The sequence below is a fragment of the Rhinolophus sinicus genome, chromosome 3, assembly GCF_057876585.1.
Source record: "Rhinolophus sinicus isolate RSI-liver-muscle chromosome 3, RSI-T2T, whole genome shotgun sequence".
In the NCBI taxonomy this organism is placed as follows: Eukaryota; Metazoa; Chordata; class Mammalia; order Chiroptera; family Rhinolophidae; genus Rhinolophus; species Rhinolophus sinicus.
In genome coordinates this window covers 27,355,061-27,371,968 of record NC_142503.1, presented here as the reverse complement: position 1 = coordinate 27,371,968, position 16,908 = coordinate 27,355,061, and the positions used below count along the sequence as shown (strand labels likewise).

Genomic DNA, 16,908 nt, shown 5'->3' with positions numbered 1-16,908 from the left:
GCAGAATTTAATAAACTATGATACTTCATTAATTCCAAGAAGCACATATTTTCATGATAGTTAAATGAATCTTATAATTGATAGCATTTTTAATTATAATCAGCCACTATGGTTTTTCTTTTCTGATGCAATATGAAATAATAGTGCCTCATAAAATTGATGGTAGATTAATAAAATATGATAATTTCTTTTTGCATTGCATTATAATAACTTTTAAAATTCTGTTAGCACTGGGACTTACTGAAGAATCAAGTAAGAAATATTGAAGCAGAAATTTAAATCTGATGCATTGGGCATGACGTGTTGAATCCACTTTGGACCTTAACATTTTAAACAAGATGAAACCAATATAATAGGGAGCAAAAAAAGCAATCAACATCTTTAAAGAGTTGGAAAAGAAAAGGACAGGAGGGAATTGAACGACATAAAATGTTACAACTTTGCAGTTATGTATTTTAACTCTAATGGGTTTTCATCAGTACTAGAACATACTATACTCCTACAGAATCATGCCTCCCAATTCTTCTGTCTGTCTTTCAGAGCCCAATTTGAGGGATCACATCACTTCAATTGAAAGAATAGTCAAAGTCGTCATGGGTGACCTCAGTATAAAAGTAAGAGAATTAATGAGAACTTTTACTTGGTTGATGGTAGTTTTAGGAGTAAACAAAATAGTTTTGTCTGTTTAAGGATCTACTTCTCAAATTGCTTAATGACGAACTCGGTGAACAATTCTGTTTTTAAAAGAACTCCATCCTTCCCCAAAAGATAAACCAAATCAAGGTAAAGTTCTTAAAGTACATTCAGTTCAAGGGCTTCTCAGTAGAAAAAATATTTTTGCCCAGAGTATCACTATGCCATGCTCTTCAAATATAGGATTTAAAAATTAATTATTCATTATGAAGATAATATATCTTTCTCCAAAAAATAATAACCCCTGCATCTTGTTCTGAGCACAGACATCCAATTTTCCAACCCGGGAGCACCCAGAGCAAGTCTTGCCCATAATAGATATAGAACTGATGCAGGAACAAATTTTTTAAATTAGCAATGGTATTTTTTGTACAAAAGCCCTATTTTGTTTGGATCAAAGCCCTATACAGAAGCCAATGAAAACGAAATTCTTGTAAGAAGTTTTCATTGCCAGTGACTGTGTTAAAAAAACGAAAGCTATGCAATGAAAAACAACAAAGTGATTATACAGAAAAGTCTGATCCAGCAACTGGCCAAGCCAGGTGAAGAATTGCTAGAAGATTTTAGTGTAGAATAAAAGAACACAAAATCTCTAAGGAAGGCCAGATCCTCAGGCAAAAATAGAGAGATGTGTACCTCTTCTTCCTCACTCAGGGAAAGTACTGGGTGACCTTATGCTACTTGCCAATTGCCACCATGTAGCTCTGCCACCCTGTTCCAAGACATTCTGTTCTTCCTACCCTCCGTTAAAAGACCCATTCACTAAGGAATTGAATCTGAGCTTTCTATCTCCCAAGGAAGCAATCCAATAAACTAATTGAAGCCAAATTACTAAAAACTTGTAACACGGGTTCATAATCCTTGTTTCCAACCCCTAGGGCCAGATATATTTCAGAATTCACAATGTTTCAGATTTTAGAAAAACGTAACTGTGACAGTAGCCAACAATCAGATCCATTAATATACCTTCGAGAAAATGTATGGCTAGACTAAGTAAAGAATACAAATAGCTTTAAAACCGCTCAGTTTGGGTTTTGCCACCAATGAGCTGGCACCAAATTTAATAAACAAAATCCTAGTTTTCAGAGTTGTTTGGATTTTGAATTGGTAGGTAGGGATTGTGGAACTTTACCTCAGTGTGCTATCTTTTTTCATTGAAGATTTTAAAAGTGAAGCAGTGATTTAGCCCAAAGTTACCAATATTTCATAATATATAATTCTAGAGGATATATCCTGAGAGCTAGGGAGAAAGATTTTGGCCAAAGGTAGTTTTTCTAAGGACCTTTTAATCATAATCTATGGATTATTTCCTGTTCCATCTATTATAGTAACATCATTCAATATAAACTCTTTTTTTAAAAGATTCCCAATAATGATCTGTGATGGTTAAAAAAATAGGTGAAGCTAAATTTCCATTCTGCCCAACATAGTAAAATGTCGTAAATGCACTTTGCTTACTCTAGGTAAGGAATTCCACCCTCCTCCTCATCCAAACCATGTGTGAAAAATGCTACATTGAAGCCGGAGAAGGATGGCCACTGATTGATTATGTCTTCTCCCAGTTTGCAATGTCCAACAAGAACCTGGTATGAAGAGGGTGTGGTTTTGAGTGCTGAGTGGTAACAATGGCAGCTGACTCAACTGGGTTTTAAAAGAAATGGGTGGGGTTCGATTTAATAACGGATGTAAATGTTATATTTCAGTCTTACCACTTTTACTGATCAATTTTTGAACCTCTGGTGCCCTCAGTTCCTTTTCACTGATGTCACTTCTAACTTATAATACACACAATGTAGATTAAATCATAGTTTTCGCTAAGGAGGAGGAAACCTGGCCTCCCAGGCTTGGGGGTGATTTAGAGAGGGGAGGAGAAAGTAAATAGTTCAGAGAAAATAAGGGACACGAGGACCTGCAGCCCTAGAGTTGGCTCCCATTGGATGAATAGCCTGGAAAGCATCAGGGATCAAGTTTGTCACAACTGAAATCACAGTCCACTCCACTAGGAAGCAATGTCTTTGAAAATTTTTGCCCCAGAGAAAATGGCAAAGGCCTGAGGGAGAGAGAGAATATCTACAGTTCAAGGATCCTCAGAATTTTTGCTTTCCTGCTTCAGCCATCCCTCCAAGGAGCGTTTTAAAACAAGGATTAGACGTTGAAAACCAAGATTATTGGGTTCCACGAGCCCCTTAAATTGACTACATTCTTCACCCCAGGGTCTGAGGACACACCCAAGTACAGTCAGAGGGGACCAACAGGAGGGATTATTAACAGGGTACCTGTTTCATCTTTCTTAAAGGAGAAACCAGTGAAGCCTAACTCCCATGACTATGAAAATGGAGAAAAATCTGTCCGAGAAACAAGTCTTGAGGTCTTAAAAACTCTGGACCCGCTGGTCATTGGAATGCCTCAGGTAAGGGGTTTTTTGTCACCACTTACAGTTACTTTGATCGCCTTCCTGAAGCTCTGCTTGTTTAGGAGTAAAGACACGAGTTTGTACGTTATGTGCCATCGACTATTGATGATCTGACTAGAGGAAATTTATTGTGATGCGCCGTGCCCAGCATATAGTAGCTTCTCAAAAATAGGTGTGAATTAATTAAATAATCTCTTACATCTGGATAGCAAATCACAGTTCATAAAGACCTTAATATATTATTTCTCTTCTTCTCCTAACATACCTAGATATATTGTTAAGTGGTGAAAGGCGATTCTGCCACAGTGAGTGCTAAAATCTCCCCATTCATCTGGGAAGGTGTTAAAAATATAATCTGACCCTCAAAGGGAGGAGCCTTGGAATCTCTATTATCCTTAAGCAAAACAACCTGAGAAAGGATTTAGTGGCCAGAAATACAAAGCACAACCAGCAGACAATCAAAGACCAATTTAATTTAAAGAAAGCAATTTAAATGGATCAGAGGCTTTATCTAGATGGGGTCAATTACTAAGTGGAGCCCAGGGATGCCAAGACTTCTTGCAGTGCCTAGAACACTTCCTCAGGATGAAGAATTGTCCTGCCCCAAATCCCAGCAACAACCCCATGGAGAAACACCGACCAATACTCACTACAACAAGCACCTGAAAATAAATGTGCTGTGCAGAGGTTTTATTTGATGATTTCTTTTGGATTTGGCCAGCAGAGCATAATAACAAGTGAGAAAAAATGTTCTGCATCAGAGGTAAACACACAGTGAGGACCGAGGAGAAATAATGGAAAAGAATAAGCAATCCTTGCAGCTTGCCCTATGTTTTCCACAGGTGCTGTGGCCAAGAATTTTGACTTTCGTGCTACCTGCTGAATACACGGGAACGCTGGAATACCTGTTTAATATCATCAGAATCCTGATTATGGCAGAAGAGAGAAAGAAAAAGAATGCCACAGAGTCAACAGCACTTGTCATCTCTACAGGAGCTGGTTTGTACATTCAAAAACAAAGCAAAACATTTTTCTTATGAGAGACTCATTTCCAGAAAGGCTACAGTGTTCTGATCATATGCCCAACCCCAATCTGAATTTTGCTCGCCCCCTCAGCAATAATGAAAATTGCTTTTTCTTTCTAGTGAAACTTCCTTCACCACAACAGCTACTGGCCAGACTTCTGGTGAGTGAGTTGCAAAAAAAACGGTGTGGGATAAATTTAAGCTAATATAGCTCATTCAGTTCTAAATAAACCAAAAGAAACACTGAAGGAATAATAAAAGTTCTGCTGTACTAATGACACTCATGAAAATGTATAATTGGCAAGATTATTTTCTCACTCTAAAATGCATGTTAAGCTTCATGATTTTAAAATAAGCATGGACGGAATTTGATCCATAAATACCATTCAAACAACTTCCACATGTATGATTAGGTTTCCCTCTCTCCTCTTTGCTCCATATGTGTCATTTACTCAAGCATTATTTCCCAATGCCCTTATTTAATTAATACATATTTCTAAGTGTCGGTACCTTTATTTTTGCTCTAGAATAAGTAAGAATAGACTGTGATGATTTGTTAAAAGATTAGCTAATGTAGGAATCAATGGAATCCAGGACAATAGGGAAAAGGAACATGTATGTGGCCTTTTAAATACTCCTAATCATAGCAATTTCTCTTCTATTCTTCAGGTAATATCTACGCTTGCGAGTTCAGGGAAATTATGTGGGGCTGGTGCAATAGGGCTTTTGAAGATATTGCCTGAGATAATTCACCCCAAATTGATAAACCTATGGAAAGCCCGCTTACCTGAACTCCTGCAGCCACTAGAAGGTACAAGGTAGTAGGATCAGGTCTTTATCCAAGGAGTCAAGAACACAAAGAAATGAGGCACCATTTCTCTGTTTAAAGTCATTATTGTTTATTATAGGCAATAAAAACAATGAACTTGGTATGCAAGGAAGACAGCTATACTTTTTTTCTTGATTCCGTATGTTCTATTTCTCTACCAAATACTTGTACGACAAGAGGCCCTGGTGGGTAACATCCTTAGCAGGATGTTTTACTTTGTGGAAACATGTTTTGCCCTGGTCTTTTTCTTGTATTTAGAGGAACTCTCTTTCAGTATTGTCTTAAAAAGTTATACTTAGCCATGTAAGAGTATTGAAATGTGATCATTTCAGAAGTTATTGTTAAAATTAGCAAAAAGCTTAGATTTTATCATGGACTGAAGACCCTCTGTCCACCTGACCATCACTTTAAAGTTGGCAACATAATAAATTTCATCTGAAATAATCATCCTGTGTAAGGACAAAAGTTGAAATAGAACACCAGTATCCACTGGTGACCAGGCAAGGGAAAAACTGAGTCTTGATTTTTTGGGGGCAGTTATTGCATTAATTTCTTTTTCTAGGAAAGAACACTACTATCACGCTATGGGAAACCATGCTGCTTCAGGTAAGGATAGCTTCCAGGTTAATTGTTGATGATGGGGTGTTGAAATCAGCTAAAGTTACCCATCTTAACTGAAAAGAACTGGATTCCAAACAGCAGTAAAGCACATTTCCTTTTCTTAGGAAAACGACTAGAATGTTAGAAGTGATCACTTAAGAAGTATGCTCTTTATTTTTTAAAGATTTTTATTAAAATATAGCTAACATACAACATTATATTAGTTTCAGGGGTACACCACAGTTATTCAAGTGTACCCACCTGGCACTATGCAGAGTTATTACCATATTACTGATTATATTCCCTATGCTACAGAAGTAATCACCATGAAAAATTATGCTCTTTAAATTACGGTAATTTGAGCAACAATCTTTAGTCTCCAATTTAAGTTTAAGACAGTTTTGAAGATTTTGGTTACTAATACTTTTCTCTGTGTGTTTCTTAAATCTTCTTCAATTTTCAGAAGTCTTTTCTCTCTTCGCTGTTGCATTCGTTTACCATTCATATAAAGACACGCAGAGTTACATAATTTCCAATTCTATGGTCTTAAATACAACTCCATTTCCTCCTCTATCTGCTTTTCCCTGTCTTTTCCCTGATTCCTAAAAGCCAAAGGGCCACATTGTAGCCCTTCTCCAGAAAAGAATTTCCTTCTTTCATCCAAAACCTTTTTGGACTTTCACAACTAAACAGTGCCCCAGGCAATGCCAAATCCCCAAAACAGTAATTTGCAGACAAGAATTGGACATTGGCTTTCTAGGGGGGGGGGATTTTGATTTCAAGAGCCTACAGGTCAAGGAACCCATCAGGAGGGAGCTTTTAATCTAGCAGGGTTTCAGTTCATAAACCACCTACATAGGAATTCCCTATGACTTCTTTTAAAGTGTCATTTTTCAGTGACCTCTCCACAGCATCTCCACCTCCCATCATCACCCTTTCCCAAATCAGAATCTCTGGGAGTGGTGGAATGGTACCTGAGAACTGACATGTTTCAAAGACTCCCACGGGTTATCCCTGCTACCATTTTAAAATAACTGTTTTTCTTAGGAAGGAAGGTTCTTTCTCAGAAAGAAGCTTTGAGAACGGTTTCCCTCTTCCAATTTGAGTATGTTTCTAGCCTCCTTCTTCCAAAACCGTTCACATGTGCCCTCTTCCCTTAAATTTCCAAGGCTGTTTAATTTCTTCTCTTTAAAGGACCCACTCATTGAATGAGTTCTTAGTAAGAAAATGCATGCAAATATTTTCATTTGCTTTAATATTAAGTGTCCTTTTCTAAGCTTAAAATAGAGAAAATATAAGAGAAATAATAGATTTTAGAAATTGCAATAGAGTTTTGACCTCCAAAAAGATAAAAACACCTTTTTATGTATTGTTCAATGAAGAAGGACATGGGTCCAGATGATGGATTGTGGCTTTGGCTCAAAACAGTGGGTGAAACTAATAATATTTAGTTAGTAAAAAGTGTCTGTACATCTAATTGGTTCTTCAAGACATTTAATTCTTTATTCCAAAAATATCCCTTCTTTTAGTACATAATAAAACAAACATTGACAAATGGAGTTTTTCCCAATCTACTCACAACTTGAAAAACATTAACTTCAATTTGAGTCTCAGAATGGATTAGTTTCTATTTTAGGTCTTTAAGCAATTTTTATTTAAGAAGAAAAAGGAAGGCACTTGTATGGAGTTACTTCCACATTCTGTGTAACCTATTCTTAATGGAATTCAGAGCATAACAGAAGATGGCTTTTAAAGTAAATTAAAATGAAAAGTTCAAAAGTTTTTTAAATGGTAAAAGGAATAATCCCATTTAATACATATTTATACTTTTTGAAAAATATGTAACAAAAAAGTACCAAGAAAGCATATTAAGTAGTCACATTCATATTTAAATTCCACTTCCTACCACAGTTGCTCAAAGAAAGTTTATGGAAGATCAGTGATGTAGCCTGGACCATTCAACTGAGTCGGGATTTCAACCAGCAAATGGGCAGTTACAGCAACACCTCCATTGAGAAGGTTGGTTTTCAGCTAAGTGACCTTAGCGCTATCTCATGACCTAAAATGGCTGCTCAAATTCCAGCTTGTCTGCACTGCAATCAAAAGGAGGGAGGAATTGTTAGAAAGATGCTACCTTCTCTTCACCTCACATTTGACGAAAAGTTACTCACAGAGCCACAGCTGTCTGTGAGGAAAACTGAGAAGTATAGTGCCTTCAAGATAGATATATAACTGACTAAAATGTAGGGGTTCTGCTCTAGAAAAGGAAGAAAAATGAACATTGGAAGGCAAAAAACTAGCAGCCCCTGCCATAGCACTGGTTTAATGTCAGCTCATGTGTTGGTTTCCACACAGCCAGCTGTTCGAGGCAAACTACAAGAAAAAATATCTACTACAATTTAACAAAACACTTAGAGCTAAAAGAATGCTCAAAGGCCAGTTCTTTCATTGCTCTGTCTCCAACTGGCCTCTACCTAACATTGTAGCCATCCATTCCTAATGGGAATTGAATCCACTTTCTGCTACTTAGAACTTATGTAGCTTTAAGTAAATTACTTAATCTCTCTGGAGCCTCAGTATACTCACCAAGAAAATGGAAAAGTACCCACCTCTGAAGGTTGTAGTTTTGTGAGTGTTGAATGAGGTAAAGTATATAAAGCCCCCATATGAAGTGCCTGGCACAAGGCATAAACTCAATAAAAAGTAGATCAAGGTTGTCATTATGTCATTATGATTCCTAAATTTCTTTTCCTGGAAAAACATTTCCTAAGTCATCCATTCTAGTATTAAGTGTCTCTTCCCACAAATTATTTATTATTAACTTTCAATTCTCCTACGTAATATTCAAAATTTCCCTCACTGATTGACTTTCTAAGTTGGTACAGACTACTGATTCTCTAAATTGGTCTATCAAGCCTGCAGACGTACCCATCAGGAAGATTTGGTGAGCAATGCCTTATCTTCTTACACACAAACTAGCCTTGTGCATCTCATGTAATGCTATTCACCCAATAGCTTCCAGACTCACAAGATTAGTCCAGGATAATTGTCACATGGGTAGGCAGTGTAATTCAAGCAATGAGCTGCCTAGATGGCTCTCAACTGTTAAATTTAAGAAAGTAAGAGCAGATCAATTAGCTTTAGCTACATAACTACCTCTAGTGGATTAAAATAATCACCATCTATTTAGCTTACAACTTTGCAGGTTGTCAATTTGGGATGGGCTCAGCTAGGCAGTGGTCTGATCTCAACTAGTCTCACTGGCATATACTGGGGATTGGCCAGTCTGGGATGATCTTAACTAGGATGGCTAGTTTCTGTTCCTTGCGGTCTACAGTTCACCAGCAGGCTAGCCCAGGCTTGTTCTCATGGTTGTGGCAATGAAATATGCAAGGTCTCTTGAGGTCTAGGCTCAGAACAGGCACACTACTACTCTGCCACATTCTATTGGCCAAAGCAAGTCACATGACCAGTCCAGATTTGAAGAGTGTTGAAAGAGACTTTCTGATGGAAGTTCCTGAAAACTCCCATTGCAAAGAGGAATTGCGAAGAGGCATGGACAGAGGTGGAATGGAAAGGTTGTGGCTATTTTTGCAATCAACCATATTTTTTTTCCCCATTTCTGGGTTTCTGATTTCTGGTATTCCTTGCCAAGTCACAAAACAGGAAGGTACTACACACTGAATCTGACCAAATTTGGCAGAGAAGCACCAGGTCCTCAGTACTGGGAGGCACGGAGGCTAACTGCCTAACATACAAGTCATATTTTCCCCTTCATAACATCAATTTTTTCTGCAGCACAAGACTTCCAGATTCTTTCTTATCCTTCCTCCAAGGTAAAATTAAATAGACTCTAGCAGTTTGGACCCTAAGTAATATTTACTCCTGTGCTTTACACAGTATTTCTCATTATAATTCCATTATCATAGGGGCCTTTTGCCTAAGCAACCCGGAGTGCAGTGGGTGCTACCTCATCAGATTCTCACTATGACTGAGGCTACTCTCACTCTCGTAGCTGTTTCACCTGTTTTATCACTTTATGTCCCCCTCAGATCCCAAGTCAGACTGATCTGTACAATTTCTCCTGAATGTGCTAACTCCATGTATTACTATTAGTTTTTCCTTTTCTCCTGTGTTATAGATCTCTTCTAGTAATAAGCTGTAACTTAATAGCTATAATCCTTTGAGCCTACAGAGTCCTTGGGATGCAACTCCCACTGGCCAGTTTTCATTCTTATATGTGACAAGACGGACATTCTTAATAAGGAGATACCCATCTGACACTTTATAGCTGTAAATGATTCTAACCCTACAAAACAAATCAAGTCTTCATGACCTAATTTTTCTAGCCATATGAGTACCTCCTCTTGTGAATTTTTTCCTTGTATCTTAACTCCATGAGAATATAGATATGTCGATTTATATGTACCCACGTACACACACATACACACACACACACACACACACACACATACATATTTATATTCAGGCATGTGCTGTAATGTTCAAACAAGCCACTGCTGGGCTGCCCCACTCTCCCAGCCCTAGTTCTAATGTTTGTATGGCTTTAAAAAAACAAAGGAACAGGAAGCCATGTCTGTCCTTTTCTCCATCATGACACTGCAGAAGTATCGAGGATAGGACTAGCATAATGAAGCCAACATTCTCACCAACTGTAAAGGATATGGAAGCCACAGAATGATTCCCCCATGCTCCCTCACCAATGTTCCTCCATTTAAGAGCTTTCCTTTCCCAATTCACTAAGAGTTTCTTACAGCCACAATGTGGGTGGAAAACTTCCTACATGACTTTTCTCCTTCACCCTTGACACCATTCTGACAGCATTTCTGGACAACTCACCTTACTCCTGAGATAATAGCAGAGCTGACAAAATATTGCTTTCCAAACTATTATAGGTTAAATCTCCTAAACTATAAAGTAAGTTAATATACTTTGAAAATTGAGAATATCTGATGACACCATCTTCAAATAACCCTATTTTCATTGAACATGTTGTCATGCGGGAGACCCTGCTCATTGCGCCATTTGTCTTGCGGGAGACCCTGCTCGCTGCGCCATTTTTCAGGCGGGGCGGCCTGCGGGGTCTCTGCTCCCGCTCCCCACACAAGAACACAGGATATGGTGAGGCCAAAAAGGAACACCCACGGAGCCATAGGTAGGGGAGTCATACCACTATGGTCTCACTGGAGGCTGGGCCCACTGGACGCACGACCTGCTGTCCGCTCCTCCGCCAACCGACCGACGACTCTCCTCCGTAGCCGCAGCAGTTATACCAGCAGCCAATCGGCTAACCGGCCACAGCCGACGGCCAATCAGCCACAGCCGACGGCCATCCACCACCCGAGCCAGCACCTTTCCACGTGAGGCCGAGAGCCTGTAAACTACTTTCTGGGGCTCTGTCCCCACACATGCTTATTCAATAAGCATTTATTGAGCATTTATTAGCTGCCAGGGACTGTACACTGAAAGCAATCAATCGGTAAGACCATCTGTTACCAAGAACTAAAATTCTGAGCACAGAGACAAAGAAAAAAATTAAAGATTACCCTAGGGAGTGAAAGGTTGGAATGACAGTGCACAAGGCACAGAGGAGTGCAGAAAAAGAGCATAGGCAGAGGACAGCCTGGTGCGGGAGGAACACTCTCAAGCAGAGGTAACACTTGAAGTGCAAGGTTACTAAGCCATCATTTAGTCACACAAGTTTCTTTCCTTCGAAAACTGTTTTCACTCTGTCCACTTTTCATCAGTCCTGCTTTTCAACCTTTAACATTCTGTTGCTTGTCCTTTGTTTTCCAGAAATTCCTTTGGAAAGCATTGGGAACCACCTTAGCATGTTGCCAAGACACAAACTTTGTAAGCTCACAAATTAAGGAATTTCTGACGGCTCCCAGCCAACTGGGGGATCAACGACAGGTGGGACCCCTTTCTCTCAATTTCCTCTTAAGATGATGATAATTAATTCCATCTAGAGAACCTGTGGCAGACTGATGATAATGTCTTACTTATCCACAATTATCTGTGAACACATTCAGAATAGTCCAACAGAATTTTTCAGAAAAAATGAGGTTCCCCTGTTTAAATATCAATGCTTCTTTATTTAACCAGGTTTATGAAAATATTGAAAAATGAATTTTAATCATTCTTACTTAACAAGAGTATCTTTAATATATGTTGACATGGGCTTTATATTAATAACTTAAATATGATCGCAAACATCAAAATCATTGAGTTTACAAGCTGAAAGCAACTTTGTATACCATTGGTTTTCAACCTAGAGAGAATGTGAGTATAATCTGGAGAGCTTTTGCAAAGCACTTTTACCTGTTTCATACCCTAGCCTAGGCTGGAGCGCATATATGAATGTGGAGGAAGGAAAGGATATATACTGGAGAGAGAGAGAGAGAGAGAGGGAGAGAGGGAGAGAGAGAGAGAGGGAGAGAGGGGGAGAGAGAGAGAGAGAGAGAGAGAGAGAGAGAGAGAGAGAGAGAGAGAGAGAGAAAGAGAGAGAACTTCCCCACCTAGTACATCTAGTATAAAATAAATTATGGGGTTGTGTTATATACTCTCCTCAGAAATTCTGAGGTGTTTAGGGTGCTTTGTCCCATATTAAATGGCCAGATAACCATAAGACTTACTGAACTTTTAAAACTGCTTTTTTTTCCTTTTTGCTATTCTTTTATTCTTGTCATATATTCAGTTATCATATACTGCTCTTGGTATTATTTCTAACACCATTTTCCCTATCTTAGTTGTCCTTTTAGTTCTGCTTTGTCTAGAAAACAAAGTAAGTTTATTTTAGATATAAGCATACCATAAGGCTCTCATTCAAAGCCTGAGGATTTTGCAAACTGTAAAAGATAAATTTTGTGACATCTATTTGAACTTCTCAGATTCCTTTGTCTTACTTCAAGTTGTTGAGTGTGTTCCACACACTCGAGTCACTTAGTAACTGACCTCTGGGTACGTAAAGTATTGATACATAACTTTCTTAATCCTATGAGCCTGTTGACTTTCCATCTCCTAAGCATGACTCTTTCACCCACATAACACCAAAACTTGGATTCTGGTGTCAGATCAACTGGATTAAAATCTTGGCTCCATAGTATACTATCTATGAAATTCCTCAGTTTCTCCAAAGTAAAATACGGGAAAACAGAACTCTTCTCAAAGCTCCTGTTCATGGAGAGGGCTTGCTGAGCAGTTTCAGGACAGAGAAGATTTGAGACCATTGCTACTGTGAGAAACTGGAGAGAGAAGTTGGACTAAGGAAAGGTAGTAGAGCATTTGTGTAGACTTAAGGGTCCAAGTGAGGTTGCAATCATCTTCCACTGCCACCGATTGCCTCTGTGGTGTTACTTTTTTTCAGCAGCATCCAGCAGACTGGGTGTAGGTACAGATGGTAGGTAAGTTGGAGAGTCAGATTTACCCAGTGCTTGGGTTTTGCCAGACTTAAATGACAGAAGGACAATGGGACATAGGAAAGCTAGGGAAGGAGACAAGTTAGGAAGATGGGCTGGGAGCGGAGAAGAAACACAGAGAGCATTATGGTGTGAAAGCACAAAGAGGATAAAAGACACGGAGAAGTATACATTAGGCCATGACCAAGGAACACAACAATGTCAAGCTACAAGCCTTTGAGGGATTTTTCTTAGCATTTCTGGTGATAGAGGGTGTGGCCTGGTATCTGAGGACTAAGAACCGTGCTGATTGAGACCTTGGTGACAATGGCTAGTCCCTGGGTTCTCATGGTGGCTCTAGCAGGGTTATGCAACCAAACAAAATATAACAAGATTCGTGAGCAAATTACCATGAAGGGACTGCAGTGAAATCAGCCTGGGGCAAGAGACGTGGGGAGGGGAGAATGGGTAGCATAACCTTAGAGTGTGGAACACGAGCCACCAGCTTTCAAAAATTCAACCCCTTAAGATATAATAAAGTTTCAGGGTGCTCTTTTAAAAATGTCAGTCAACTCAAGCTCAACACACCCATCAATCTAAGATTAAAAATCCAAAATCTTGAGTATGAACTGAAAAGTTCTACTTGAACCAGCCTAGACCTCCCCTCTACCTCCTCTTGCATTGCTCTCCTCCTTCATCATTAACTCGGCCTTCCTCAGTGGACCACAAAGCCTTTGCACTTAACTTCTCTCTGTTTGGAACTCTCCTTCCCAGGTAGTCCAACAGCTCAGTCCCTCACTTATTTTAGGGGTCTGTTTGATGTCATCCTGTTAATGTGGCCTTCTCTGGCCATCCTATTTAAATTGCAAATTCCCCCCGCAATCTGGAGCAGTTATGCTCTCTTCTTGTTCTTCTTATCTCCATAACACTTATCACCATCAAAATATTAATATTTTTACTGAATTTATGTGTTTATTTAATGTCACTTCTCCTGGTTATATGCTCCACAGGGATGGGGAGTTTGGTGTGTTCTGTTTACTATTGTATCCCCAGCACTCAGAAGAGTGCCTGACACATAACAGGTGCTCAATAAATATTTGTTGAATAAGTGAATGATTAAACTCAAAATCTCATATCTTTTCTGATTTTAGGGAATAACATCTATTTTAGGATACTGTGCTGAGGACCACTTGAATATTGTTTTAAAAGTTCTTAAAACATTCCAAGATCGGGAAAAGTTTTTCATGAATCGCTGTAAGGTAAAAAAAAAAAAAGAAGAAGCACTTCACCTCCAAAGCCTTTGGTCATTGTAAGGGCAAATGACAATGATTCCTTCAATGAGTACCGTTTCTCTGTGCTATACTTAGTTCTGTCCCCAGGCCTTTCTTCCAAGTCAGAACTGTGTGAGCCCAGGCCCTGTAGAACGACCAGCTAGCTAACAAGGCTACTCCATCTTCTGTCACTAATGCTGATCTAAAGTGTTCCAAGAGCTCTTTGTGCGCCTGGGTTTGTCCCTCTGCCAGGTTTTCAGGCCTTGTATATAATTTTCGTTGTATACACTTCCCCTGAAGGAGAGGGATTTAGTTAGTAAGTAAAAATTAACACAAGTGTTCTCACAGGTACCTCTGTTAAGTCCTGATAGATCCACAACACAGTCCTGGGTGTTTAAATTTGGACAAACAACAGTACCAGTTATAGACTAATTTTAATCATCCCAGTCTCATTTCTTAACCCCTTCAGTCATATTTTTCATTGCCTTCAGGGTCTTTTTTCTGGGAAAAAGAGCCTGAGCAAGACTGACATCATCGTAATCTACGGAGCCGTGGCCCTCCATGCTCCTAAGGACCAACTCCTCGCCAGGCTTGATCAAGACATCGTATCCCAAGTCCTGTTTCTTTATGGCCAATGCTCTCAGGTAACGGCCACGACACAGCTGCCTCCATTTGCAGGCTAGGGTCCTCATACGTTGGAGGAGCTCAGTCCTTGGGAATCTTTATGTTCAAAGGACATGGGCCAAGGCAAGATAGGATCTCATATTTTTTAAAAATGAGAACATGTGGGAACAGAAAAATGTATTATGAATCAGGGTCAGGACACTTATTTCTTGCTGAAGGCCATGGGCAGTTCAGATCTTGCCACATCCATGATGTCTTCCCAGATCAATTGAACTCACAGTGGTCTCACCCTCATTTGAACTTCAAATAATTACTACCGTTCTACTTTAGGGTAGCTGGCTTATTAGTTCCTTACAATACTCTCTGAAGTGTTACTAATGATAGTTGCCTAATCTTCTGCAGGGTAACGTTGATAAACCATGTATAACAGTGCCTCACAAATAATAGGAGCCATATGTGTATTTTTTTCAAATGCAGTTGACATTCAATATTATATTAGTTTCAGGTGTACAGTACAGTTTTTAGACATTTATATAATTTATGAAGTGATCTCCCTGATAAGTGTAGTACCCACCTGGCACCACGCAGTTAGGTAAAGTACTTTAAAGTGAATAAAATACGTCATTCATCAATCTAATCAATCTACTTCATGTTGTACTATTTTCCCCCTCCACATTCACCCCAGCCACCCTGACTGACCATCCTCGACGCTCCTCAAACATGCCAAGAATGTTCCACCTCAGAGACACCAAACTGAGTTAGAATTCATCCGACCATTTCTAACCCCCATAGCCCTTTTTGTATCTTTAATAAAGTGCTTTATACATACTGTCAGTTCAGCCATCTTGCTGACGAGTACCAGGTTAGCCACCTAAGAATTACCTAGGGATCAAATTTAAAACATAGCTCCCCAGAGCCATTTTCCAGAGAGGTTGATTCTGTAGGTGTGGGTTGAAAAACACATCTGTATTTTTTTGAAGGTTTATGAATGATTGTCATCCACAGCTTTCATTGACTATGTGCACATCTTCTCCTAGTAGATTGTCGGCACCTTGATATTAGGGATTGTACTTTATGCTCCTTTATCTCCTCTTCCATACTCTTCTATAAACCAACTACCTGTTTGATAAACCTGTGCTCTTGACATTTATTCATATGTGTATGTGAGGAGAATGGAATCTCAGATTGCTCATGATAGCATAGAATCAAGTAGCATATGCTAGTGGAAGAATATAGGGCAGTGATCCTCACACCTCAGTTTCATGAGCATTACCTGGAAAGCCTGCTAAAAATAGAAATCCCTTAATGAATCATCAGTCTTCAGGGAGGGATCACTGAATCTGTATTTTTAAAATGCTCCTCAAAAGATGATTTTGACAGACCCAAAATTTGATATGCAATGACTAGAACAGAAAACATAGTCCATCCTTGAGGAAAATTATGATAAAAATAAAAAGAAAGGGAAATAAAGATGTTTTAGATAATGATGACGGTACACTTTCAAGGTACAACAATTCTGCTATAATGCAATACATGCGCAAAATTGTACAAGAAAAACCACAGGGATTATGGGAGAAATGGATTAAGGAGCACAACATTAAAAAACAAACAAACCATCAATGACACATTTTTAAAAATCAGGAATCTAATTTTTTTAAAAAGCAGCTAAGAAATATATAAATACTACAAAAAATTATGGCACTTTTCCTTGAAAAACACCCACCGTCAACTTTGAAAGTTTTGAAATATTATGAAATAGTGGCAAAGGAGGGGTATCTGAAATTTGAAGGACAGTTATGATGCCAGATTTGGATGGGGAGCAGCTCGTAACACAGCAAACTGAGGCAGCTAGCAGATGTTTGAGGTGTGTGTGTGTGCGCGTGCGTACGTGCGTGTATTTCTACGCAGCTCGGTTTAACTGGTGCACTCTTGTGCTCTCACGGATGAAACTGCGCATGAGCAAACACAAATCTCAGAATATGCTACAATTATTGCCTCATATATTGATTTCATTAGAAGAAATTTTCACTTTCAG

At 39.0% G+C, this 16,908-nt stretch overlaps 1 protein-coding gene across 1 annotated transcript in view; it reads left to right on the top strand.

Moving 5' to 3' along the window:
• The window catches only part of MROH2B (maestro heat like repeat family member 2B), a 53,979-nt gene that overhangs the window by 9,478 nt on the left and 27,593 nt on the right, over positions 1 to 16,908 (top strand). Inside the window, exons 8-18 of the mRNA XM_074328967.2 lie at positions 541 to 614; positions 2,157 to 2,279; positions 2,990 to 3,103; positions 3,949 to 4,105; positions 4,252 to 4,292; positions 4,801 to 4,942; positions 5,523 to 5,566; positions 7,472 to 7,579; positions 11,378 to 11,494; positions 14,130 to 14,237; positions 14,741 to 14,893. Of these exons, the coding sequence (XP_074185068.2) occupies positions 541 to 614; positions 2,157 to 2,279; positions 2,990 to 3,103; positions 3,949 to 4,105; positions 4,252 to 4,292; positions 4,801 to 4,942; positions 5,523 to 5,566; positions 7,472 to 7,579; positions 11,378 to 11,494; positions 14,130 to 14,237; positions 14,741 to 14,893 (1,181 nt within the window). The remainder of the gene's footprint in view (positions 1 to 540; positions 615 to 2,156; positions 2,280 to 2,989; positions 3,104 to 3,948; positions 4,106 to 4,251; positions 4,293 to 4,800; positions 4,943 to 5,522; positions 5,567 to 7,471; positions 7,580 to 11,377; positions 11,495 to 14,129; positions 14,238 to 14,740; positions 14,894 to 16,908) is intronic.